This window comes from Crotalus tigris, unplaced genomic scaffold, assembly GCF_016545835.1.
Source record: "Crotalus tigris isolate CLP2741 ecotype Arizona unplaced genomic scaffold, ASM1654583v1 scf7180000018085.976183, whole genome shotgun sequence".
NCBI lineage: Eukaryota > Metazoa > Chordata > Lepidosauria > Squamata > Viperidae > Crotalus > Crotalus tigris.
In genome coordinates, this window is record NW_024096816.1 from 474,387 (window position 1) to 500,789 (window position 26,403).

The 26,403-nt window shown below is 35.7% G+C and overlaps 1 protein-coding gene across 2 annotated transcripts in view; it reads left to right on the forward strand.

The window, feature by feature from the left end:
- The first annotated feature begins 4,398 nt into the window (after nt 1-4,398).
- Nucleotides 4,399-26,403, forward strand: part of REL (REL proto-oncogene, NF-kB subunit) — a 51,229-nt gene continuing 29,224 nt past the window's right edge. For both annotated transcript variants that reach the window (XM_039347549.1, XM_039347550.1), the window contains exons 1-3: nt 4,399-4,683; nt 13,733-13,875; nt 17,843-17,991. In XM_039347549.1, the coding sequence (XP_039203483.1) occupies nt 4,677-4,683; nt 13,733-13,875; nt 17,843-17,991 (299 nt within the window). In that variant the 5' untranslated portion in view covers nt 4,399-4,676. The remainder of the gene's footprint in view (nt 4,684-13,732; nt 13,876-17,842; nt 17,992-26,403) is intronic.

Genomic DNA, 26,403 nt, shown 5'->3' on the forward strand with positions numbered 1-26,403 from the left:
CTTTGGGTACAAAGAAGAGATATGATAGTGCTAACAGATGAGACTAGTAATTCAGATTCATCACTTCCTCTTACTACTATGTCTTAAGCAGGAATTCAGCCCACAAGGTTTAAAGGCCATGAAGATCACATAGCCAAGGATCACTTTTGCCTCAAAACCTCAAAGGGCAAGCAACCCATTCTGCACAGAGACATCCTGAGTAAAGAAATCCCATAAAAGATATGGCTTTATCCCAACTCATAGCTATGACTTGATTAGCCAGGAGACAGCAAATTGCCATCATTGCTTATATCTAGGTTGTTATACTGCAAGAATTGTGTTTGAGTCTGTGTTGATGTGAACTATAATGAAATGCATATTGCAGAGATTGAAGCTATATTATGCTTTATTTCCAGCACTAAAGCCTAAACTGAACTGTGTGCCACCCTAAGGAGAAATGGCATTTCACTCCTAGTGCAGTTGAATCTGGCTTCTCCTCTTTCCACGGATGAAAAAACAACACAAGAAAATGAAAGTTATTCGTGGGGAGGGGGACTCTGATACCTTTCAAGCACAGCAAGGGATTCAAGAATCTTCTGCAATATTGTCAACTTTGATCTTTTACAATAAGAAGTCAGGTAGATTATCATTTTGGGGGAGTCCAACCTAAAATGTGCCTCTTCCTTTTAAAAAAAACCTGTATACTATATATTGTATTCATAGTAATGAATCTGTAGCAATACTATAATATTTAAAATAGATTGAAAATGAAAGTTTCACTTCTGATTCTTTCTCTTAAATAGTGGTCTGTATCTTAAATGCTAAAGCTACAGTCTGTGGTTTCTCATGTTAACGTCATATAAAGGGTATTTGAACTACCATAGAGTGACCCTTCTATAAACTTTATGTCACATTTAACCTTTTTTAAGGTTAATCTGATACCTGAAAGGATTGAGGTTTTGAGATAAGTTTAAAGCTAGAGATTGCCAGCTCTGCCCAGCTTCTGCACTCTTTAATAGCAACAATATATTGCCTTTTGCAAATAATTGTTTCTTTTCATACCATTAAACTCTTTTCCTTGGAGATACTGTATCTGCAAACTAAGGTGCAATAATGCTTTTTAAGTGAATGCCATCTCAAGATGAGAAAGTAGAACTGACAAAACATTAAACTTAGAACTAACCTAAGACTCACTGATTTCTATGAGTCTGCTCTATGCATGAAAAAAATCTGGATTCATTTCAATGAGACATTCAAAATATTTTCTAGTTTGCCTATAGAATTCTCCACCAACTGGCACATCTTGCTTCTTTGTTCCTCCCCAGCATCTTCCATATGTTAAAAAAAAAAGGTTTTTTGGGGGGGAATTTCACATTACTGACATTGAATCATCATACCCCTCACCACCATGCCTATTGCCCTGTTTTTGTCCCTATCTTTCATTTCTATCTGCTGAAACCAGGGCTTGAAAATACATGCAATAAATCTTCTTTTACTCACTCCATAAATGTTGTTACATTCATACAGCTTCCAACATTCTAAAATTTGCATATGCATAATTTTTAAATCATCTTCCTTCATTTCTCCTTCCCACAATCCCATTCTGCTCAGAATGGCATCTTTAAACTAGATTAGCATGATGTATCCAATCTGCAATCTCTTAGAAGAACTTTTGAATTGCAGGTTTGGTCGTGTTTTACTATACTATTTTAATTGTCACAGGGCTTACCCATGCTGTTTAAAAACTGTAGCGCAATATCTATAAAGAGATGCTTCCAGGGGCAACAGCATGTATTGATGTTATTTCACCAATAATCTTCCTTCAATACTATCTCTACTTACAACTACTTTTAGGGTTTTGTTCTTTTGGTTGTTCTTTTACAAATTCAAGGAGAAATATAAACAAATACATGGAACAGTAAAGATTACTAACAAGTTATTTTATTTAATTATTTATTTTTATATTACAATATTTCAAAGTTGATAAGGCCACCCAGCTAAATCAATGTGATTCTGGGTGGCATACAACATAAATACAAGTAGTAGTAGTAGTAGTAGTAGTAGTAGTAGTAGTAATAAAAAAACAATCAAGATATGAATAGCAATAGATGTGCTATATGAATAGACTTATATATCACTTCATAGTGCTTCACAGCCCTTTCTAAGTGGTTTACAGAGTCAGCATATTGCTCCCAACAATCTGGGTCCTCACTTTATCAACCTCGGAAGACTGGAAGCCTGAATCAACCTCAAGCCAGTCAGGATCGAACTGCTGGCAGTCAGCAGAATTAGCCTACAATACTGCATTCTAACCACTGTGCCACCACAACTGTTGCAAAAGTAAAATCCAAAATGGCAACCAACTCAGAGAAGGGACTCTCACTCAGCTGACTCCTATTGGAGTAAGGCAGTAAGGTCTATATAAAGTGATATAAATCTATATTTTAACAAAGCTTTAAAATTTTAAAATATTACATTAATAATTTCTCCTTTTCTAGTTCCTGCATTTCTGACACAAGACTAGATGAGGTGTTTCCTAAAGGCAAGAAGAGTTGTGGCCTCTTGTATACTGAAGAAAGAAGAAAGATCATTTCAGAGAGAATGGACAACATTGTTGGTTGGGGAATTCTGGTAGTTGAAGTCCATGCATCTTAAAGTTGCCAAGTTTGAAAAACACTGCTTAGAACTGAAGAGAAATTTCCTGACAGTGTAAAAAATTAATTAATGGAACGGTTTGCCTTCAGAAGTTGTGAGTGCTTCATCATTTGAGGCTTTTAAAGAGAGACCCTATACCATTTCAAGCAACCATTTTTCTGAAATGGTATAGGGTCTCCTGCTTGAGTAGGGGGTTGGACTAGAAGATCTCCAATGTCCCCTCAAACTCTGTTATTTTATTAGATGATGGTTAATAGTTACATATAACAAGACCCTGTCTTGAATTTTCAAAGGAAAGGCAGAATGTAAAGGCAATAAAATAAAGCAAAATTCAGCAATATATTTTTTTTAAAAATAACATGTCAGTGGGCAGAAATGAAAAGAAGTTTGTTCATGATTAAAACAAAATGACAGATCATCATTGCCATCGATCATATGGAGAAAAGGGGGTAAGTCAAATTTAACTATCAAAGAAATGAGACCCAGAGCACAGATTTGAGAAAATCTGACCTATAATAATAAATTATAAGTATGCAAAGATCTCCATTCTATAATTATATATCATAATCATGTCCACAATTTAATCTCAGTAGTTGGGAAGCAGAATTTCTAAATAATTCATCAATGGGAATTCTTAGGTCAGTCATCCTTCGGTTTCTTGCCAAATTCCTGACCAAGCAGAGGTTCAATAAGTAGCAGTAAGGTATTTTTATAAGATGATGTATCATTGGTATTTAACACCTTATAAATTGTTAAATACATGTGTTAAATACATGTAATTGGTCCAAAGATAGCATTTTTATTACCTTTGGTGGACATGCAACAAAGCTAAGAATTATTGGGATCATATACTGTAAGTGCTTTAATTTAGAGAATTATTAAAAGAAGTGCAGAGATTTTTCTTTTAGGTTTGATGGACACGCTGCTTGAGAAAAAACATGGGACTTTGTATCTATGTATGATAACAGCAAGTCTTCTCTATGGTGAAGTTAATAGAATTGATTGAGATGGCAAAACTAACTACTTTGATTAAAGAAAACACTTTGTCTAGTTTTATTTCTATGTGACGATCACTTAAAGAAATGAAATTTTTATTTTGAGATTTGACAATTTATGATTATAGAAATACTGTGCATTATTGAATTTTAGAGCAAATATTTGTATTGAAGTTGGAAGTTATTTTCTTTTTTTCTCCCTGTTTCTTGTTCTCCCCCTTTTTTCCTTTTCAATTTTTTTATTTTTTTATAGTTTATGTTTTGTAGAAAATTAATAAACTATATACAATAAAAAATTAGTAGCAGTAAGGTTTCCTTTTAGTCAACTTAATGTCCTTGTGACTTGATAGATATTCCTTGCACTTATCCTGGCAACAGGAAGAAAGGGCTCCCCTTTTTCCGGGGATTTTTTTCCCCAATTTCCCTCTCTAGTGTGCAGCCCTGGGGTCTCCTGGTAGTCTCCCACCCAAGTTCCAGCCAGATCTGACCATTCTCTTCTACAGGTCTGACCAAGCCAAACACGTGTTGCCCCTTCTTAAGAGAGAAGCTCAGAAGGTGAGAAGTGAGCAAATAAAGGGACACCGACCACAGCTCAGTGGGTTTGAATGTGAATTGCAGTGAGGCAACCCCTGTCACCCACGAAAAGGAGGGACGCGCTCGCCGCGATCTGGCGATTGGCGTAACCTCGCCCACCGATACAGCTCAGCCTCCTCACGTTAAGCGTTTGCCGCCCAAGTGTAAAGGCACAGGTAGGCTTGGAAACCGGAGAGGAGGCGGGAGGCGGTCCCTCCCTTGACATTTAAGAAAGAAAGTTATAAGTGAGTGAGAGACATCAGGGAAGTATTTTGCCTACGTCTCGGGAAATTCCCTGACGGTTAACGAATAAGCGCACAGGGAGAACATCCTAGCTGCCGGACTCAGACGAGTGGCGCTCAGACGCGGAACAGAAATATCTCCAGACAATACGGAGGCTGTCGCCTCAACGAGAAGCAGCTCCGCAGACGCGAGCCTCCCTTGGACACAACCTCAGCGTGAGGAGGTCCCACCATGGCCGGTAAGTGCTCGGATCGCGCGGTCAGGCTGTCTCGGATCTAGGTTAGCAAGGCGGCCCCGTGCCGCTTGTTCGTCACGTCTGACTAGAAAGTGGGGGGGGGGGGAGAGATCAAGGCGCAGCGGCCTCACGACGTCTGCATTTTGGTGGTGTTCCTATACTAGCAGTTTATTCGCAGTCACTTTGGCTTGAGTCCCTGGGACCAAAGAAAGTATTTTCTTTCTTGGTAGTTGGACAGAAAATCACAACTGGAGAGAAATTGCTTATAAGATACAGGGGTTATAGAGTATTGACAAATACTTTGCTTACTTCTCGATCCTTTCCCTCTTTTGCAGGCTAGGGGAAAATCATTTGAATTTTTTCCTGGTGTGAAAGTAAAAGCAGCCCGAGAAAACTTTTGATGGTACGAGGCCAGGTTTTTGTAAATCATCTCAATGCAGGAAAACTAAAAAGAAAATTACACAGACAAAATCCTGCAATGGGGTGCTCAATGTTGGGGGTGGCTTAGGGGTTAAAGAGAAATCCCCCAAACCATGTCACTTGTCCTCTTGTTTTTTTAGTTTTTATTTAATTTTCCATTGTTCTGTATTACCTTTTAATCATTGTATTATGCTGTTATAGTGAGAGGAGCAATATATAAATTTAATAAATAAATAAAAAGGAGGACCTCTAGGTAGCCATTGAAAATTTGAATTTCTGTTCTGAAGAGCATTGAAGAGCCTTCAGTTCTATTTTTAATTTGCTCTTTATAGGTTCTTCCAAGTTAAAATGTTACTTTCAGCTGCTTGGAAAAAAAATAGGGTACAGATATACTGTAATTGATGACATACTAGAAACATTATAGTAGTGATTAAGTCAGTTGATGTTTGCTATCTAAGAAGGACCCATACTATTTTGTAGCAGTGAAAGAGAGAGTCTTGTGGCACCTTCAGATCTATTATAGCAAAAATTTGCATTTTTCAAAAGCTGGTCTTTAAAGTCTCACAAAGTCCCTTTGTTTTGGTATTTCAATTGTTAGGACACTTCTAATTTGCAACTGAAGTTTTTTGTCTCCACTATAATAGGTAATTTTGAGGCATTAAAGTCATTTTCTCACTGGCAGTTTCAACTTTTCTGAATAAAAACAGCTTTGAATAAATGTGCTTAAACAACCATATGTAAAAATGAGGTAGAGAAGATTTGGAAAGACACAGACACTATCCTAATTCATAATCAATGTAGGCTTTTTTAAAAAAAAATTATAGTGAGTACTTATTGACATATCACTTACTGTCATTCAACTTTGGAACTTGCTGAATATTATCTTGTTGCATTGGTCTGTTCTTGGTACTGAAATCTGAACTGGTGCCTCCAAACCATGGAGGTACCTTGTAGTTACTGCTTGATTTCAGCTGTTGCCCTATTGAATTACCCCTTTTATCTGCAAAATAACCTAAGATATGAAGGGAAGAGACAGTAAAGATTGGGGAAGTGGACAAAATTCATCTCAGTTTTGTATGTTTGTTCAAATGCCCATCACTGATTCCAAGTTGATTTATTTCCACATAAGCCCTGTAACTATTTCTTTCTAAACACAGGTGAAAATTGCACAGAAGATTTCCATCTACATTTCTAATGGAGAGCCATAGCTAGACTTCATTTTGTTTTTAAGAGGTGAACTGTGCCCTGTTTCTAAAAATTAAAATCTTCCATTTATCAGTATTGAATCCTTATCCTTTATAACATTTTTGCTGAAAAAAACTATTAATGATATATTTTGAAACTGTGTTTTTTAAACATTATTAAACTACATCAAATTTTCTTTACCTACCATGCTGACTTTAATGTTATTTGAAAGTTACAAAAGGTTTATAATTATTCTAATATATTATGGTTGATCATTAGAATTTAGACATATTATCAGTTATTACATTTTAAATTATTGAAATGTAGGTGTGGTATATAGTACAGTAGCATTTTTATCAATAAATAGAAGTAGTTGGTGGAAGAGCTTTCTATTGTGAGAATATTTAGATGATAAATACAACATTATTCAGAAACTTTTACCCCTTACAATATTTTGCATATGAAATGTACAGTATACAGTAGTATTTCATTCTATATGGTTTGAGACATAAAAAAATCTGCATTTAAGCCTTGTATCATTTTAATCATTGCATTTAGAATTTCATATAATGTGGAACATATCTTTTAAATTTCTGCTGCCAGCATCATTTGGTGAGATTATTTGTACAGTGAAATATTGATTTCAAGACCTTTTGGTTTTGATATGAAATAAAAACTTAACGTATATTATAAAACATACCACACTGGGAAAGTTCATACTGTTATATTTCTGCTTAATATACCAAGCCATGAATGAACCTTTCACTTACACACTTTTACTTCTCTCTTTTCTTGAGCAAACAAAAAACAAGGAAGTCTTCAGTTAAATACAATTTCCTGTTTTGTCCAAGTTGGTGACACGATTTTCTTTATTTAAATATTTAATATTTGTTCTCTCAATGGATGTCAAGGCAGAATGTAATCATAAAACAGTGCAATGATTTGTTAATACTCTTTAAATATAATCAAAAGATTGATCAAATTTCCCTGTCTTCACTTGACGTTGAAATTAAAGTATTGGCACGATCCGTGTATTGGGCATTTTCAATTATTTTTGTTAAAAGACAGGATTTGTAGATGCAACTTGTAGATGCAACATTTCAGTGACAAAATAGTTTTTAAAATGTAGGAGAAAGAAAAAATGCTGTACTTTTTTCCTGCATTCTGTGAACTTGCATATGTGGACATTTCTTTAATGGGAAAACTACAAAGGAGAGAAAGATTATATCATTTTACATAAGGTACTAAGCTTTCTCTCTGCATATGTAGAGTACCATGGATTTCCCTGGGCAAAGGCAATGCATGAAAAAAAATGGGACCTTCTAGGCCTGAGATTATGGGCTTAAGAGTCTGTTGGTTTGAGGAATGAAAGGAAAGCCTCACTGAAGGGAGTAGACTTTTGAGCTAATTACAGGCTAATGTCAATAAAAATAAAAGACTCACTGGCATGTGAAGAAACACCAAACATCTGACTTCTTTTGTTGCAAGCAGGTGCCTTTTGGATAGCCAAATCATGCCTTCCTTATAACATCAAGATCTTCCTGGAAGCAGAGGTACAATTTCCTTTCAAGTGGAAACTGTACAGCTGAATTAATTTTAATCACAGGTGTACCTTCTGTCCTAAGCAGCTGCATTTTTTTTCTCTTGCCTTTTATACATTTTTTAATCTGTTCCATTTTTATTCAGACTTTTCTATGGGAGCTAGAGGGCCTGTAGTTCATGTGTTAAATCAAAATAATAATATATAAACGTTGAATAATAACTGAAATCTCACAGGATGGCCAAATCTTTTTTTAAATATCGTTTCACACTTTTTTCTCATGAAAGTCTCAAGGAATTTTAATGACAGTGTGAGTTTATGATCATTTTTAATTGCTCCTTTGTTTAACCTGAGTATCTTGAGGAAACTATTTGGGAGAGTTTATGTGTATAATGGCATTCATAGACTCTGGTTAGCTTACTACAAAGAAGCTATCTGCAGAAGCTTCCCGTCACCATGTAAATAATATGCATAAAGAAATATTTGAGGAACTGCTTTTAAATAATTTACTCTAAAGCAGGAGTACACTATCTGCAATATCTCAGAGGTCCATAAGTTCAAATTACTGAAGTTTGGCATCAAAATAGTTATTTTAGGTAGAATAATTTCCTTCTTTCTTTCCTCCCTGTGTTTTGGGGGAAAATATCCAAGCTCAATTGATGGCATAATCAGCTATATCCTGTCTCTAAACAGAGGTAGTCCTCAACTTACATCCACTATTGAGCCCATCATTTCTGTTGTTAAGTGAGTTTTGTCCCATTTTACAACTTTTCTTGCCACACTGAAGTTGTTAGTAACAAGGTTGTTAAATGAATCTGGCTTCCCCATTGAGTTTGCTTGTCAGAAGGTCACAGAAGAGCATCACATGACCCCAGGACACTGCAACCATCATAAATATCAGTCCGTTCCCAAGCATCTGAATTTTGATTATGTGGCCATGAGGATGCTACAACGGTCATATGCATGAAAAATGGTCATATAAGTCACTTTTTCAATCCCATTGTAACTTCAAATGGTCACTAAATGAATTGTTGTAAGTCGAGGACTACCTGTAATCTTATGTAGAGCAAGAATTATGTGTGCAATAAATGATGGATTTTCATAGGAACCTTGTAGAATAAGAGGAGGAATCCATGCTGGCTTATATTATAGTTGATGAAGCCAGTTTCATATACATAAAATCAGGATTTGGGAGGGGTTCCTTTTTCTTTTTAAATGTATTACATCCACTTCTGCTCTAGATACAGCATTTGAAATGTTTTAACATTTGATACAGGGTTTGTCTAATGCAACACCTTTCAAGAACATAGAAAAGTTGAAGTGAAAACTGAGAATTGGAAAAGAATTTCCAATCTTCTTCTGTAGAAAAGAACTGTCAAGAGGTCATTCCAACCAGGCACATTCAGAATGCTTAAAACGTGACTAATCTGTTTTTTAAATGGGCAACTAAGTTATTGCATCACATACGTTGAATTTTTGAATAATTTTTTTTTCCTGTGAAGAACCACATATCTTTTGGAGTCAAATGTCAAAAACCATATGCTAGCCACATGCCGATGAAAGGCAGCCCAGTCCAAAGTGGGCATGACAACCTTTTTTCTGTTTTTGCTCAATAACGTGCACAGGAGGATCTACTGTAGTTGCTTGTTAGATTGACTTGAGCACTTGATCAATTCACCTTGATGAGAGTTTTTGAAATTGCTAATGCAAATTTGAATATAAAGTTTGAATATAAAACGCATCAATGAGGTCATTCATTCCCACTTCTGTGGTAGGATCTTCTAAGTTTAGGAAATACTATCACTCTTTTTAATGAGCTAGGTCAGGGGTAGGCAACCTTGGCTCTTTTATGACTCGTGGACTTCAACTCCCAGAATTCCTGAACCAGCCATGCTGGCTCAAGAATTCTGGGAGTTGAAGTCCACAAGTCATAAAAGAGCCAAGGTTGCCTACCCCTGAGCTAGGTATCTTCTGAAACTATCTTAGCCTAAACTCAAACAATTTGTCCATTTAGCTCTGTATTGTCTATTTTGGTTGACAGGGGCTCTCTAAAATCTCCAAAAAATTTAATTGAATATTCCAGAATCTTTGGCAAACCAATCATGTGTTTTACCATTAGTCTAATTATATGTTCATACTTTGTCTTACAATTTTATTTTTCCAGGTTTTGATAATTTGGATAAATATAACATTGCTTTCGTTTGTTTTGTTTTGTTTTTAATTGCTCATGGTTTGGAATCTGACATGAGGAGAAGCTCTTCATTTAGTGAATTGAGATAGTGGTACATTTTTTCTTCCCAAAGATATGAAAACATTACAAATTGAGTTCATACCTCTGGAAATTACAATAAATGAACTTCAGTGTAAACCACTTATTTTTCAAAAATATATCAGTACATTCAGATATGGAGTTTTGTATCTACAAGTCCTAATATTAAAAGGTTAATCTTTAGCTCCCAGTAAAATAAGTGTAAATATGTTTAGGAATCTATCACAGAATATTATTTAGCGTATTTCATTACAACCTGACCTTTTAGCTGTACCATTTTGGGTTATGGTATTACTTAGCAATTTGTTGTAAAGGAAATCCAAAAATGAAATCAGACCTGTAAAGTTGTTCAATAAACAGCTTCATGTTGAATCTGTTTATTCAAGTATTCAAGTGAGTGAGTTCCATGATCTCCTAGTAGATAACATACAAGTAGTCATCAACTTATGACCATAATTGGGATCAGATACTTGTAACATTCCACACCCACCTATTTGCCTTGGTAGATAGAGTCTGTCAATATTTCTGTTGTTAAGTGATGCAGTTGTTAAATAAGTCATGCCCAATTTTACAACCTTTTTGCTACAGTCAAAGCATGCAGTTGTTAAGTCATGGGTGTCAAACTTGCCATGTCACGTGACGTGTCGTGATGTATTGCGACTCTTTTTGCATTGCTCGCAATGGGGAGGGTGCAGCTTCAGTATGATGAAATTGGCCTGTGGGCCAGCAGTTTGACACCCCTGTGTTAAGTTAAGGAATGTTAAGGAATGCTGCAACAGGCATAAGTTCAAAGCCAATCATAAGTCACTTTTTAAAGGGCCATCATATGTTCGAATGGTCACGAAACAAATGATCATAAGTTGAAGTTTATCTGCATTTTCAGCTTGATATCTAAAAGAAAGCTGTAAATGGTCCTCATATTTTTATAAATTAGGAGAAGTTTCTAATTTCCTAGTGAATGCATATGTATGTTTCCAATTAATCTTTTGCCTGTAAATGATCAAATTCAAAATGAAGCAAAAGGTGCTAAAATAGCACTGCTTCATAGAGTTTAGTCTTAGGACAATGTAAAAATAGACACTTTTAAGAGTCACTTTCATAAAAAAAATCCTGGATTCCAAACTGTATTATCCTAATCATTACAACTCAAGTACTGTATTGTATAAATGTACAAGGAAACAACAGTGGTACTGTTATCTCAATTATGGTGCTGATTGTAGAATGGTACTACAAGTCCCAGGTTATTTAGCAGTAGACAAGAACATAGAATTACAGAATTGGAAGGGATCCTGGAAGTCATCCAGTCCAACCCCCTGCTCTGGCAGAAGACCCTATACCATTTCAAACAAATGGCAGTCCAGTCGCTTTTTAAAAGTCTCCAGTGATGAAGCATCCACAACTTCATCATTGAAGAAGCGCTTCCACTAGTTAATTGCTCTCAATGTTAGGAAATTTCTCCTTAATTCTAGGTTGCTTCTATCCTTGATTAGTTTCCATCCATTGTTTCTTGTCTTGCCTTCAGATGCTTTTGAAAATAGTTTGACCACCTCATCTTTGTGACAGCCCTTCAAATATTGGAATACTGCTATTATGTCACCCCCGGTCCTTCTTGTCATACCCAGTTCTTGGGTTCTTCATATGTTTTAGCTTCCAGCCTTCTAATCATCCTTGTTGCTCTCCTCTGCATTCTTTCCAGAATCTCAATATCTTTTTATATTGTGGTGACCAAAACTGGATACAGTATTCCAAGAAGAAAGACTTAGGAGAGGAGTGGAAAAAGAGCAAATAATAGAATTGTGAGAATGCTGTGTCTAAATCTATTATGTAATAAAGAGCATGTAGAGAGTATGAAAATACTCTATTGCAGGGGTGTCAAACTGCTGGCCCATGGGCCGGACGCATCACATAGAAGCCGCGCCCACCCCATTGCCGGCAATGGCAAAACCGGCCCGATACGTTGCGTGACGTCACGAGTTTGACATGCCTGCTCTATTGAGAGTATGATAGAGCTTTTGTGTGCTAAGGCTAGGCCATAAAGTAGTCTGCATGCTTAATCTGACACCAGTTAGTTCGGTTTATTTAATAAATGAATATGAATAATGAATAACAATGCTAGATATGTGTTTGGTAAAACATAGATCCTTATTTTTAACTCTACTGAAGGCAAATTCTTGTTGATAGTCTTTGAGCTTTCAGGAAAAAAGCATCAGGAGATCCATCAAACTTGGGTTTTCTCCTTTATTCCTGATAGTTATTTAGTGCTGATTTCTGCTCAATGTACAAAATTGGTCTAAGTACGGTAAAGCTGACAAGTACAATCTAGTACAATCTGTTCAGAAGCCCCCACAGCAATTTGCTTAATTAATGTTACCAGTAAACTAGGAAAACATAATTAAAGAGTAGCATTTAGTTCAGTCTGAGATAACTGCATAAGCTAACTTGGAATCATTTTTCTCTAGTTGGAAATTGTTCCTCCTATAGACATATGCTGGAGATTTGCAGTGTTGAATTAATGCTAAAATAAAGGCAATCTGTGTATGAATATGTAATCTGTGCATATAGATCTTGCATGTTTGATCTTGAGCTTTGAGAACATTTATTCAAAGTTTAGCCTTGGTGAAGGTAAATGTAACCAATTTTTTTTTAACAAAGAGCAGAATTTAAAAAGAGAACAACAAGTATCAAGAGATATGTAAATGTGGAGTCATCCAGTCTGAAGGGAGAGGATGGTCTTCAAGGACCCATTGGTCTCAACAAATTATTGACTCTCCAAAGATATAGTAGAATGTTCATATAGAAGGTTTTCTCCTGTTTTCCAGAAAAACACCATTTTTCTGCTTGGTCATTTGGAACTGACTTCAGCCTGCCTGAACATTAGGCTGGCAATGTGATGGCATTCCTTAGTGAGGACATGTATTCAAGAAATGATAAATGAGCTATCTCAAAGCCATGATAAGGTGGCTATATGGATGAGCCTCAAGAGAACAAGAAAGACAGTACAGGAATAAGTGTTTGTTTTGATATCTTGAGTTAAGCTTTTGAAGCTTTGTACAGCAGAGTAACTTTCTTTCAACTGTGGCCATAAAATCATCAGCAGAATTTTGTTTCAATTTTTCCCAATAATAATGCCATTTCTGCCACAGAATGGGAAGTTTTATGGGCAATGCAGCTAGAGGTGGTAAACTAACATCAGTAGAAACTGTGAATGTTTTATCCTAAAGGTACTTTTTCAAAAGGCAACTGGATTTTCTTTGTTTTTTGCTTGAAGACGTTTCATTTCTCATCTAAGAAACTTCTTCATTTCATTCAGTTCTGACTGAATAGTAGAGAAGGAAGGATTTATATTCCTTGCAGAATATACTGAAGAAGCTTCTTGGATGAGAAGTGAAACATCTTCAAGCAAAAAATAAAAAACAAAGGAAGTCCAGTTGCCTTTTGAAAAAGCACCTTTGAGACATCCATGACCTGAATGACTGAGAATCTCCAGAGAAATGTGAATGTTTTACATGACTTTTCTTATCTGCTTTCCAGATTAGCTATTTCATCTTCACTTTTAAAAGCCAGTTGCTAGCTGTCATTTAACTAACTTAACATACGTTTTAAATTATATGTTTATAATTGTTTCTTTCCTTTTAAAGGTGGTCATGAGCCATATATTGAAATACATGAGCAACCTAGACAGAGAGGGATGCGTTTTCGATACAAATGTGAAGGAAGATCAGCAGGCAGTATTCCGGGTGAACACAGTACTGATATCAACCGGACGTTCCCATCTATACAGGTATATCTATTACTGTGTCAGCTTGCTCTTTCACCCCAAACTTCTTTTAAAATTGGGAGTGGTGATTGTTTTGCTCAAAAGGCAAGGATTGTGCAATACAGTACATAGTTTAAGGTTCTTTTTCTTCAGGCAGAATGTGTTGGAAAGCTGCTGGGAAGATTAGATTTGCTTTCTCATTTGCCCTGCTCTTATGTTATGAAATTAAAATTACACAACAATCCCATAAATACAAATAATATTGTAAAAAACTATGCTATGTAAAAAGCTATGAGCCTCAGAATTATATTGAAAAAAGACTTGTTGTAAAGGGACTGTTCTACAGCTTTTTTGCAATGTAACAAAAGCAGAACATTTTGCAGTTCTGCAGAGGAAAGATCTCCAAGTTCAGGACTATGGCCATGAAAATTGTGTTAAGCCATGATTTGTTTAACCATAAAGCATGATCACACCACAAACTAGGCCATGTTTCTCAATCTTGGCAACTTTAAAATATGTGGTCTTCAATTCCCAGAATTCCCCAGCTAACACATATGGAGTTAGCTGGGGAATTGAAGTCCACACTTCTTAAAATTCTCAAAGTTGAGAAACATTGCACCATTTCAGTGAAAGGCACCATACAAGTAGTAGTAGTAATAGTAGTAGTAGTAGTAGTAACAACAACAACAACAGCAACATCAACATAAATGGTAGCAATAGCACTTAGACTTATATACCGCTTCATAGTGTTTTACAGCCCTCTCTGACCGATTTACAGAGTCAGCATATTGCCCCCAATAATCTGGATCCTCATGTTACCGACCTTGGAAGGATGGAAGGATGGGTGAGGATTGAACTCCTGGTAGTCAGCAGAATTAGCCTGCAATACTGCATTCTAACCACTGTACCACAATGAATAACTAAAATAAACCACAATTTTCATTATGATTCTTGTTTGGCATGAACTCAATAATAAAGAAGAATTATCTTTCAAGTATACTGCTCTGGGACTGTGAGGATTTAAAGATTACAGTGAGCCTTTTGAAGCAAACCTAGAAAAGGATTGAGAAATCCTCTCTCTCACTCTGGACCAATTAAAATAGAATATAGAATCGTTTATCCCAATAGGTGAATCCAAAAGATAAATCCAAGAACCACTCATCAGGTGCAGAGGGAAAAAATCTAGCAGTGCCAACAATTGCCAGTCAGGATGTTGGCATAATTCCAGGATTATTTCCTTATTTCCTTATAGGCACATCAAGGAAGGAAAGTCACTATCATTTAACCTAAACAGCAGAATGTTTCATTGCTTTGACTGGAAGGAAAAAACTCATTCAGAAACATTTGAATTTCTGATGAAAGTCCTGATTAGCCAGCTTCCACATTATTGCTCTTAGGCTACCCTCCAACTATCAATCCTTCTTGTCCATTCCTGGATCTTACCAGCAGAAAAATAAAATGGAGAAGCAATGTCCATTCCAGCTGCACCTGGGCTATCTCTGTAGCCATAATATTTGTAATGATTTCTACAGCACCTAATCCTCTAGATTAGGTGGACTTCAGTGTCCATAATTCAGCTACTGTATGGCTAGGCTAGGTGGAGAATGCTGGGAGTGTAAACCTATTTAGGTGTTGCTTAGGTTGGAGAATGCCACTGTACAAGTTGTACCACACACTTGCCAATAATCTCAGTTTATCAGGTAACTGAGTCAGGAAGAAATTCTGATCTTTGTGTTGTGGAATTTTGCCAAAGTAAGTAGTTCAGGAGAAGAACTATGTTTATTGCAATGATCATTGGGTGCTTCCTTTACAAGAAAGGGGAACCTTGAACAAAGGAAAAGCAAAGATTTTTATAGGGAATTAGCAAAGATGGCAAAACTGACTACTTTGATGAAAGACACAATGCTATTTAGTTGTGTTTCTGTTTGGAGACCATTTTTGGACTTCTTCCTTGAAAAGGATAAAAATGAAGTTTTCATTTTAGGATTTGATGACTAGATTTGTTCTAATTATGAATAGAAATATTGTGCATTTTTATTCTTATTAATAGATATGTATATTGCATTTTATGCTTATATTTTAACTTAGAATAAGAGGACTTTTTTAACATAATTTTAATGTTATTTTTATGGTTTAATCTGTATATTTTTATATGATTTTGTGTTACTTTACTCTAAGAGATTACTTTATTATATATTTGTACCAGTACTGAAGAAAGGTGGAAGTCAATCCCCCTTTTCTCTTTGTCACTTATTAATTTTTTTCCCTTTTTAATACTTCCTTCCCCAGTTTTTCACTTTTTGTTATTTTGAATTTTATATGAATTTTTAAATTTAATAAAGTTGATTTTAAAAATACATATAATCCTCAAAAATTGTGGGATACAAGGCAGAACTCTAAGTTATTGTCTCTTAAGGCAGAGGTCCCCAACCTTTTGAGCACCAGGGACCAGTTCTGTGGAAAGAGGTTTTTCTGTGGACCGGAGGGGGCGTGGTTTCATGTACTGCCTGCATCCTAAGGATGGGGCTTTAATTGTTTGCGCGGACCGATTTCTGGCATGTTGTGGCCCGATGCTGGTTCACGGACCGGGATTTGGGGACCCCTGTCTTAAGGGTTTCAGGCAGAGAAAAGTCAGAGCAATAACATCTATCTAGGGGCTCAGTTTCTTTCTACTAAAGCCATCAGAGATTGAAGCCAAGTCTTTCCTGCATTAAAACATGTATTCTGTTAATAAGCTTGGTGCTCCCCTAATAAGTTTTTACTGAGAAAAATATCCTCATGCAGTTCAATAAACTTTATTCTCAGATATGTGAGCATAGGGTTATATCTTCAGACCCTAATTCTATGTCCACTTGCCTATGAGTACTGTAAGGTCCACTAATTTAAATGGGACTATCTTCTGTGTGTGGGTTACGTGGTAAATTAATTGATGAAATAAGATAGGAATCACATCTCACACTAAAATATAGTTTACTGAATAAAGCACCCTGAGTTTACACAGAACACCTCATTGTAAAACATAAGGACTGATTAAAATGAAATTAAGCAAACTACATTGTTTGGCTCAACATTGAAATTAAAAGGTTGTAAGATTTTGGAAAAATGGAAGATATTAGAATTGTAGAATTGAAACAGGTCATTAAAGTATTAAGTGTGACTGTATCTCTTGGTCAATGCAAGATTCCTGATCAAAGTGTTTCATTTGAGCACATCCAGATAAAGGGAGCCCATTATTTCACTTGGTAATTGTATTACCATTCAGTACTTTTGCTTTCCTTAACTTAAAGCCATTATATTATGTCTTGCATTCTGAGTTTACACTGTATATGACACCTCTTCATATATTTGCAAACTCCTGTCGTATTTTCTCTCAGTCATTACTGTCTCTCCACAACCACAACCACTGTCTCTCCCTGTATGCTTTATGCACACTGCTATTTGTTTACATCAAATATTTACTTCTAAGTAAAAGCAGGTTGATATTATTTTGAAATCTGTCCAGAATAGTTTTCTATTGTAATCACTTCTACTTCTGTGATTTGGGAAGCCTTAATGTTTTTATGTTCCACTATTGTGGAACATTGTGAAAAATGAATTATTACATTATCTCTTTTCATTTTAAGCTAAAGTTTGATTTTCTTTCTCTTTTGTGAAATTGAATGATCTAACTCCCCACAAAGAATGGGACTTATTTCCGAATGCATATCATTCAAAGTTATAAAGTCAGGACTTGATGTTCTAGAATTTATTTCAATTTTTTTATCTTTTATACCTGGTAGCAAAGCATATAAACTATGGAAGCATTGTCCTTCTTGTAAACCATCATTAGCAAGAATGCCACAGATGGTGGCAACAAGAATTAACTCATCAGATGCAAAGCTAGGATCTGTAGACCCAGAAGGATTCTGAGAAAGTTTGAGATTTATAACCTTTCATCCTATGAGCTTAATTATATCACTCTACTTATGCTTTGTGTTTCATTTCTTTTTAGATCCTGAACTACTTTGGGAAAGTAAAAATCAGAATAACATTGGTAACTAAGAATGAACCCTATAGGCCTCATCCTCACCAGTTGGTTGGAAAGGATTGTGAAAATGGTTACTATGAAGCTGAATTTGGGCCAGAGCGTAGAGTTTTGAGGTAAGTAAGTGGGTGTTGTTATATGAAACAGAACCAACATTTTTTTCAGTTTGAGAATTGTTGTAAGTTCTTACATGTTATATTGAGTGGTTCCATAACAATAGGCAAGATCAATAACCATTTGGAAGGTGAGATACAAACTTCAACTTTCTTCAAGACATAGGAAAGCCCCATAATGTTTCCTAACTCACTCCAAAAATTCAAAAATGTTTTAAAATGTGCAAAACTTTTATTCCACAGTTCTGAGGATTGCAGAAAGAATGCTGGTGAAACACACTTTTTGTAGTCCTGTTTTAAGTAAGGATATCCATGGGGAACTGACTACTAGTTGAAGTATTGCAGCCCTTTTCTTTCCTTGATTTCTTAATAGATACTTATTTAATTATTATTACCTTCTATTTCTCCAGATGGAAAAATTAACAAACATCCCAAAGTTTGGCAGACTTAAAGTATGCCTGTGTGTTGAGGCCAACTTTTACAATTCTGTTGTACTTATATGCAAAGGCTGAAATATCCTGCCTGAAAGATCTGGTTTTTTTCTTTCATTTCTGTGCATTTTCTTATGATATTTATTTATGATATAGTATTTTCTCAAGATATTTAAATATGCTTGATTTTATGTAAGAGAAAGAGTACAGACACTGGAACCACAGAGTTATTGTTGTTTTAAAAGTGGTATACTAAAATAGACATTGGGGTCCCAAATTACAATCAGCTTTTTAAAAAAAATTAAATTTATTCCAGAGGAAAACCTTTTGCAATATTGTTGCCCGAAGTCAAGTGTAAGAAGCATCCAGCCTTTTTTTTTTTTTTTTTTTATTGAAAGTTTTATAAATTTTACAAAAAAGGAAAAATAATACAAAACAAGAGGCAACATATACAGAAAAATAAAACTAAACAATACATATATTAAATAAAAAAAAAAAAAACCCCATCCCCCAGCCCTCCCAAAAAAAAAAAAAAAAAACCCTCCCTTCCCCCCCCCCTGAGCTTCCCAGAGCAGAATATAGGCTTAAAAAATAAAAATAAAAATTAAATTAAAAACTTTATATTTATATATAAAAAAAATTATCTATAATATATATGAAAATAAAACTTATGAAAAAACTATATAATATTTTTGTATACCCAATCTAAATTGTATAAATTTTATCCATTTATCCCAAACAGCAAAAAACTTCTCTTGCGTTTGTTGCTTTAAGAAAGCCGAAATCTTTGCCATTTCTGCCAGATAAGCTACTTTAAGAAACCATTCCTGCAATGTAGGCAAAGATTCCTTCTTCCAGTATTGTCCTACTAACAGCCTAGCGGCTGTGATCAAATTTAACATCAATACAACCTCCTTTGTATCACAATCTGTAACAATACCTAACAAAAATAATTGCGGAGTAAATTTTACCCTCCTTCTAAAAATTCTCTGGATATTCCACCATATTTTAATCCAAAATGCTTTTATCTCTCTGCATGACCACCAAATATGATAATAGGAAGCCTCCTTATAACCACATCTCCAACATTTGGGTTGCACGTCAGGATACATATAAGACATTTTTTGTGGATCAAGGTGCCATCTATAAAACATTTTATAAAAATTCTCCCTTAAGTTCTGTGCTTGAGTAAATTTGACATTTCTCACCCAAATAGTTTCCCAGGTGTCCAATGAAACTGGCTCACCAAAATTCTGCGCCCATCTAATCATACAATCTTTAATTAGTTCCGTTTCTGAGTCCAATTCAACTAAAACCCCATAAATTCTCTTAATGTGGGTTTGTCTTTGATCCTTCAGTTGCTTAATAAGATTTTCATCTTCTCTAAGAAAACCCACCTTACAATCCATCTTCCATCTATCTAATAGTTGCCTATATTGGAACCAAGAATAAGTAAAATTTTCTTGTGCTAACTCTTCCCGTGATTTTAATTGCCAGTTTTGTCCATCCCATTTAAGTAACTGTCTATAAGACACCATATCCATTTTAACCCCTCTTTTTATTCCTTCTATCGCATGCCAAGGTATAGCCCATAATGGTACTTTAAAATCACTTTTATAATATTTTCTCCAAATCCTAAGTAAAGAAATTCTTAAAATATGAGATTTAAAAGCCCAATCTATTTTTTTATTAAATATTAAATAGGCATGCCACCCATAAAGTAAATCCCATCCCTCTAAGTAAAGTATCTCAGAATTTGTCAAATTTACCCAATCACTAATTAATGTTAAAACCACCGCATCATAATATAATTTCAAATTTGGTACCTTAAGTCCACCCCTCTCACGGAAGTCTTGCATAATTTTAAACTTAACCCTTGGTTTTTTCCCTGCCCAAATAAATTTGTTGAGACCCTTCTGCCACTCATTTAAATTAATCTCATTTTTCAAAATTGGTAACATTTGAAACAAAAAAAGAAACTTGGGTAGAATATTCATTTTTATCACTGCAATTCTTCCCATGAGGGATAATTGCAACTTTTCCCAATTCTTCAAGTCCTTCTGTACCCTGACCCACAACCTTTCATAATTATTTTTAAATAATTTTGCATTAGAAACAGACAGCATCACCCCCAAATATTTTACCTTATTAACAATCTCAAAACCCGTCAAGTTGACCAAAATCTGCTTCTCCTGACTCGACATATTTTTAGGTAAAATTTTAGTCTTATTTACGTTAATCTTAAAACCCGAGACCAAACCATAATGATGAATCAACTGTAATAAGTTTACTACAGAATAATCAGGTTGCGACAAAGTAACAACCAAGTCATCCGCAAAAGCTCTCAACTTATATTCTTTTTTATTAACATATATTCCTTTAATTTCCTGAGACTCTCGAATTTTGATCAATAATATTTCCAATGTTAAAACAAACAACAATGGCGATAAAGGACACCCCTGTCTAGTACCTTTCTCTATTGTAAAAACCTCCGACAAACCTCCATTAACAATAAGTTGTGCCGTTTGTTTTTGATATATTACCGTAAGGGCTTGTAATATCTTTTCACCAAAATTCATTTCTTCCATTACTCTTAACATAAAATGCCAATTCAATTGATCAAATGCTTTTTCAGCATCTAAAAATATGAGCCCTGCAGGAACTTGGTTGTTCTTGTCTAAATATTCTAGTAAATTAATAATTTGTCTGACATTATTTTTCATATACCTTCCTGTTATAAATCCTGATTGATCTTTATGCACAAGATGATGCACCACCCTCATAAGCCTATTTACCAAAATTTTTACAAATATCTTATAATCCACATTTAAAAGAGATATAGGCCTGTAATTTTTTGGTAGGGTAAGATCTTGATCCTCCTTTGGAATCAATGATATAAAAGCACTACGCCATGAAGGAGGAATCTCTAAACCCTGTAAAATACCATTAAAAAGATCATGTAATGGTTGGATCATCTCCTCTATTAGAACTTTGTAATAAACAGCTGTTAACCCATCCGTACCCGGTGCTTTCCCTAATTTCAATTGTTGAATTGCTGAGGTAATTTCCTCCTTAGTAATTAAACCATTAATTTCATATTTCTGATCCTCAGTCAGTTTAGGAAAACTTGCCTCAGCTAAATATTTATTTATATCTAGCATTTGTATATTAGTAGATTTATATAGGTTTTGATAATAATCCAAAAAAGATTTTTTAATCAATTCCTTCTGAGAAACTAATTTACCCTTATAGTTTATTTTCTCTATTATTCTTTGTCTCTGTTTCTTTCTTAATTGATAAGCCAACCATCTCCCAGGCTTATTGGCATTACAAAATGTATTTTGTTTCATAAATAATAAGTTGGTTGCAGCTTGGTCTGCTATCAACATATTAAATTGTGACCTTAATAACTTTACAGATTCTTTAATACTCTCATCAGAAGGATTTAAAATCAAAGCCCTTTCTTTTAATTTAATTTCATCTTCAAGTTCTCTACGTTTCTGAATCTGATTTCGCTTATAAAAATTATTCATTTTTATCAAAACACCGCGCATAAATGCTTTACCTGCATCCCATACCATTGACATTGAAGTCCCCTTATACATATTCAAAGCAAAATAGTCCTTTAAACACTCCTTTAGTTTTTGAACATTCTTTTCTTGTCTAAACAAATTTTCATTAACTCTCCAGGATCTTCTTTCCTCTTTCTCTTGAATCAGCTCCATCCAAACTGGACTATGATCCGTCAGTGATCTAGGAAAAATCTTTACATTCTTTACTTTATTATACAAGTCCGTGGTAATCAAGAAAAAGTCAATTCTTGAAAAAGATTGGTGTCTATCAGAAAAAAAAGTAAAGTCTCTCTCCTCTTGGTTACGTTCCCGCCAATAATCCCTTAATTCCCAGTCTTCTTTCATATCAAAAAAGGCTTTAGGTAGCCTTGCTTGTTTAAGAAAAGGAGAGGAACCTTTCTTATCCCTTAGTGTATCTAAGACACCATTCCAATCACCCATTAATACCACTGATCTATAATCAAGCAAAGTTATTTTTTGATGTAACTGTTTATAAAATTGTTCCTGTTGTTGATTTGGAGCGTAAAGTCCAACTATAAGTACTTTCTTACCATATATACCAAGTTCAATCATCACATATCTCCCCTGGGGATCTGATTCTACCAGACAAGCTGGTAGGTTTTGTTTAACATATATAACAACTCCCCCTTTCTTCCCAGGAGCAGGAGATATAAAATGAGATCCCAAACGAGCATTAACTAAATATTTCTGGTCTTTAAGTAAGATATGAGTTTCCTGTAGACAAATAACATCATTGGTATGTTGCTTCAAATAATAAAAGATTTTTTTCCGTTTCTGAGGAGAATTCAATCCATTAACATTCCAGGTCAAAAACTTTGCCATCTCCCTTGGCACGCAGCCTGGAGAAGACACCATCAAAATCTGACAGAGCTGCGTGTGTTGCATAACTCTTGGGTCTTGCTCCTCCCACCGGCGGTGAAGCACTTCCAGGAGAACTCTCTTTGGGCTCTTTTTTACGTTGCTCCTTCTCTTTACGCTTATAGGCTGCACGAGTCATCCTCTGCTCTTTAGCCTCCGTCTGGCGTTGCTTTGCCGCTTCTATCATCCCTGCGGAAACCAAATCTAATGCCTCAGATTGCTGCTCAGCTTCCTTACCACTCAAAGATTTCCGACCAGATGAAGTTGAGCCTGCACCCAGGACCGAAGTATAAAAATCTCTAGCTTTATCAACTGTGTTCAATCTGTAGCGTGTCCCAGCATGGCTCAAAACAATACCCATCGGAATTTCCCATCTAAATGGCATCGATCTAGCTTTAAGCTCATTGGTTAAAAAAGCAAAGTCTTTTCTACTTCTTAAAATTTTGGATGGGATTTCCTTTAGAATGATGACATCTTGGGCGGCAATCTGAAATCTTTTGTTGTAAAAGGCTTGTATAATCTCATTCCGCAGGGACTTCTTTGTAAAGTAAATCACCACATCTCTAGGCAAATTCTTCTGCTTAGCAATCCAGGAGTTGAGTCTATAAATTTTTTCCACTTCTCTCTGTAATTCTCCTTTATCCATATCCAAGGCCAGCGCCAGATCAGTAAGGACCACCTCCACCAAATCTTGATTGATATCTTCCTTGAGGCCTCTAATCCTCAGGGCATACTCCATCTGTCTGTACTGAAACATCAAAATATCTTCTTGTGAGGAGTCCACCTTCCTTTCCACGTCTTGAATTTTGTCATCCAAAGAGTCAACTTTGTCTTCCACTTCCTCAAGCCTTGCGTCGAGCTTAACCACCACAGTAGCCAAACCTGAAACAGCTGCCAATATATCTTGTCGTAGTTCATTATTATTTTCTTGCAATTTAGACTTTATCCCCGTTATCTCTTCTTTGAGATCAGATTTAATTTCTGATTTAATCTGTGAAACAAATTGATTCATTTCCTCTCTCATTTGAACTACAATCTCTCCCATTATGCCTCTAACCTCTTGTACTGAAAGTCCAGGTAGAGGAGGGGAGGGTGGTGGCTGAGCCGGTGGTGCATGTTTAGATTGTTGTTGTAGCTGTGCAGTGGAAGTTATAGGAGAAGAAATAACCTTAGGTGCTGAGGAAGGCTGCTGCCTCTTTGAAGCCATTTTAAAAAGCACAATTGTCACTTCCCTTTCCCCTCCAGCCAAAAAGGGAGGAGGAAAGAAAAAAAAAAATTTTTTAAAAAGAGACAAACTATAGTCATTAAAAGTCCAGAGTAAATCCAAAGAATAAGTAGTAAAAGAGCAAACAGTTCAAAAGAAAAAATTCTAAACCAAAAGCAAAAGCAGAAGCAAAAAACAGTCCTTAGAAAGGGAAAGTAAAACAAAAGAGAAAGGAAAAAAAACTCCGACAGTTTCAAAACGCCATCTTAAATCCTTTCACTAGTATAACAAAAAAAGGAGGAAAAATAGTAAAAATCAAAAGATAAAAAAATAAACACCTAAAATATAACAAAAAATCCTTTAAACTGCTCCGTCCGTTTAAAAATTACTCACCAAAATGCTGTAAACACGGAGATAGAAGCGGCGGTTTCTTTTGCTTCCTAGGAAGCAAAAACAGCTGGGAGGCGGAGATCAGCAAGAGCTCCGAGGGAACACTCCTTTCACCCCCTCTAGAAATAAATCCAGAGGGGGTTCAGGGGTTCTACCTCTACTCTTGCGTTCTCTGTCCCTTCCCTTTGCCCGGGAAGGGATTTCCGAGCCGCGGGCCAGCTGATGCGCGCTGCGCTCCGCGGCTCTGACACTTCCCCAGCTGGACGGCTAAAAGCTAGCCGCCATCGCCGTCGCCTCCCACCGGAAGCTCCAAGCATCCAGCCTTGAGATCACCCCAGTTGATGTACATTCCCACTTGATTGGTGGCCTTCCCTCCTTGTGTTGCTCCTTTACAATTTTCTTTATGTTCCTTTATGCTTAATGAGAAGGATATCTTTAGCCTCAACCTACTCATACTGCCAGAGGAGGGGGGGGAAGCAAGATATTTGAAGACTGCTGTACTTCCTTGGTGGCCAGGGAGGAAAAGGCTTCTATTTCACTCCCTCCTGCCCCTCCCCAGTAGAGAAATATAGAAAGGAAGGTATATTCTAAGCATCAACCCAGGTTGCTGAATGCATCTGAAACAGCAACTTTTGAAGTTTTTCCTCATAATAGGAAAAGAGAACAGTGAAGAAAGCTTATTCCTCAAAAGCTGAAGGACTAATAATAGATTGGAAGGATTAGAAGAGATCTTGGAGATTATTTGGTTTAACTCCTGGCAGTACTGCAATCCACAAATACATTGTTTCTACTTGATGGCTATCCTTGTTTAAATACTTATAGCAAAGGCAATTCTATCATCTTCTGAGGCAACATGTTCCACTGCTGAACAGTTTCTCATTAGAAAATTATTTCTAATGCCCAAATGAAAGACCCTATGGTCTTCTCTTCTTTAAGCTAAACATATCCAGTGCCTTCAACTATTCCTCATGAGTTTTTTTTAAAACTCTAGGCCTCTTATTATCTTGGTTGCTATCCTTTGGACATGTTCTACTTTGCCAGTGTCCTTCGTAAAGGTCTGAAGCCCAGTACTGGATACAATATTGTAGGTTGGTCTGACCAATACCAATTATAAATAATGACTCCTCTTCATCCTGACCTCTGTACTTCTGTTGATGTTATCTTGAATTGCACTCATTTTTTCACAGTGGATCACAGTGTTCATATCTTCCTTTTGATCCACCAAAATACTCAGAACTTTCTGTCATACTGTATATAATTGCTCCATAATATTGTCGACTCATATCTTAGATTTTCTTATCCAAATGAAGGACTTTGTATTTCTTCCTGTTGAAATCTTGTTGGTTTCTACTCATTTTTTCAGCTTATCATAATCCTCCTGAATATTAATACTTTTTCTAAGGTGCTGACTTTTCCTTCTGCCTTTGTACTGTCAGCAAACTTGATCATTGTGTCTTTAAACTCTTCATTCAAGACACTGATAAATATGAACAATGCAGGCCTTCCATGTAGAATGCAGCCGAGTGATGTGGCATTTGTTACTGCCTTCTGTCTTGACACAGAATCATTGGCATACATTTATTAGATATCATTCGTCAACCAGGTCTTTATTCTGTTAATGTTAGGGTAATCCAGAATTTAATGGAGGATTTTGTTGAACCTAAGTTTGAAATACATTGTGTCCTCCATATTTCTGTAGTCATCTATCAAGAAAAGGAAATCAGATAGGTTTGTTCTTCATAAACCTATGCTGGCTTCTGCCAAACAATGGTTCTTTTCTACATGTTTACAAACTGACAGTTTAATGGTCATTTCCAGAGTTTTGCTAAGCATTAATATGAAAATCACCTGTCTCTAGTTTCTTGGCTCTTTTTTTTTTTAGTCTTTTTTTCTTTCTCTAGTCTTTTGGCACTACACATGTCACCCATGTCTTTTCAAA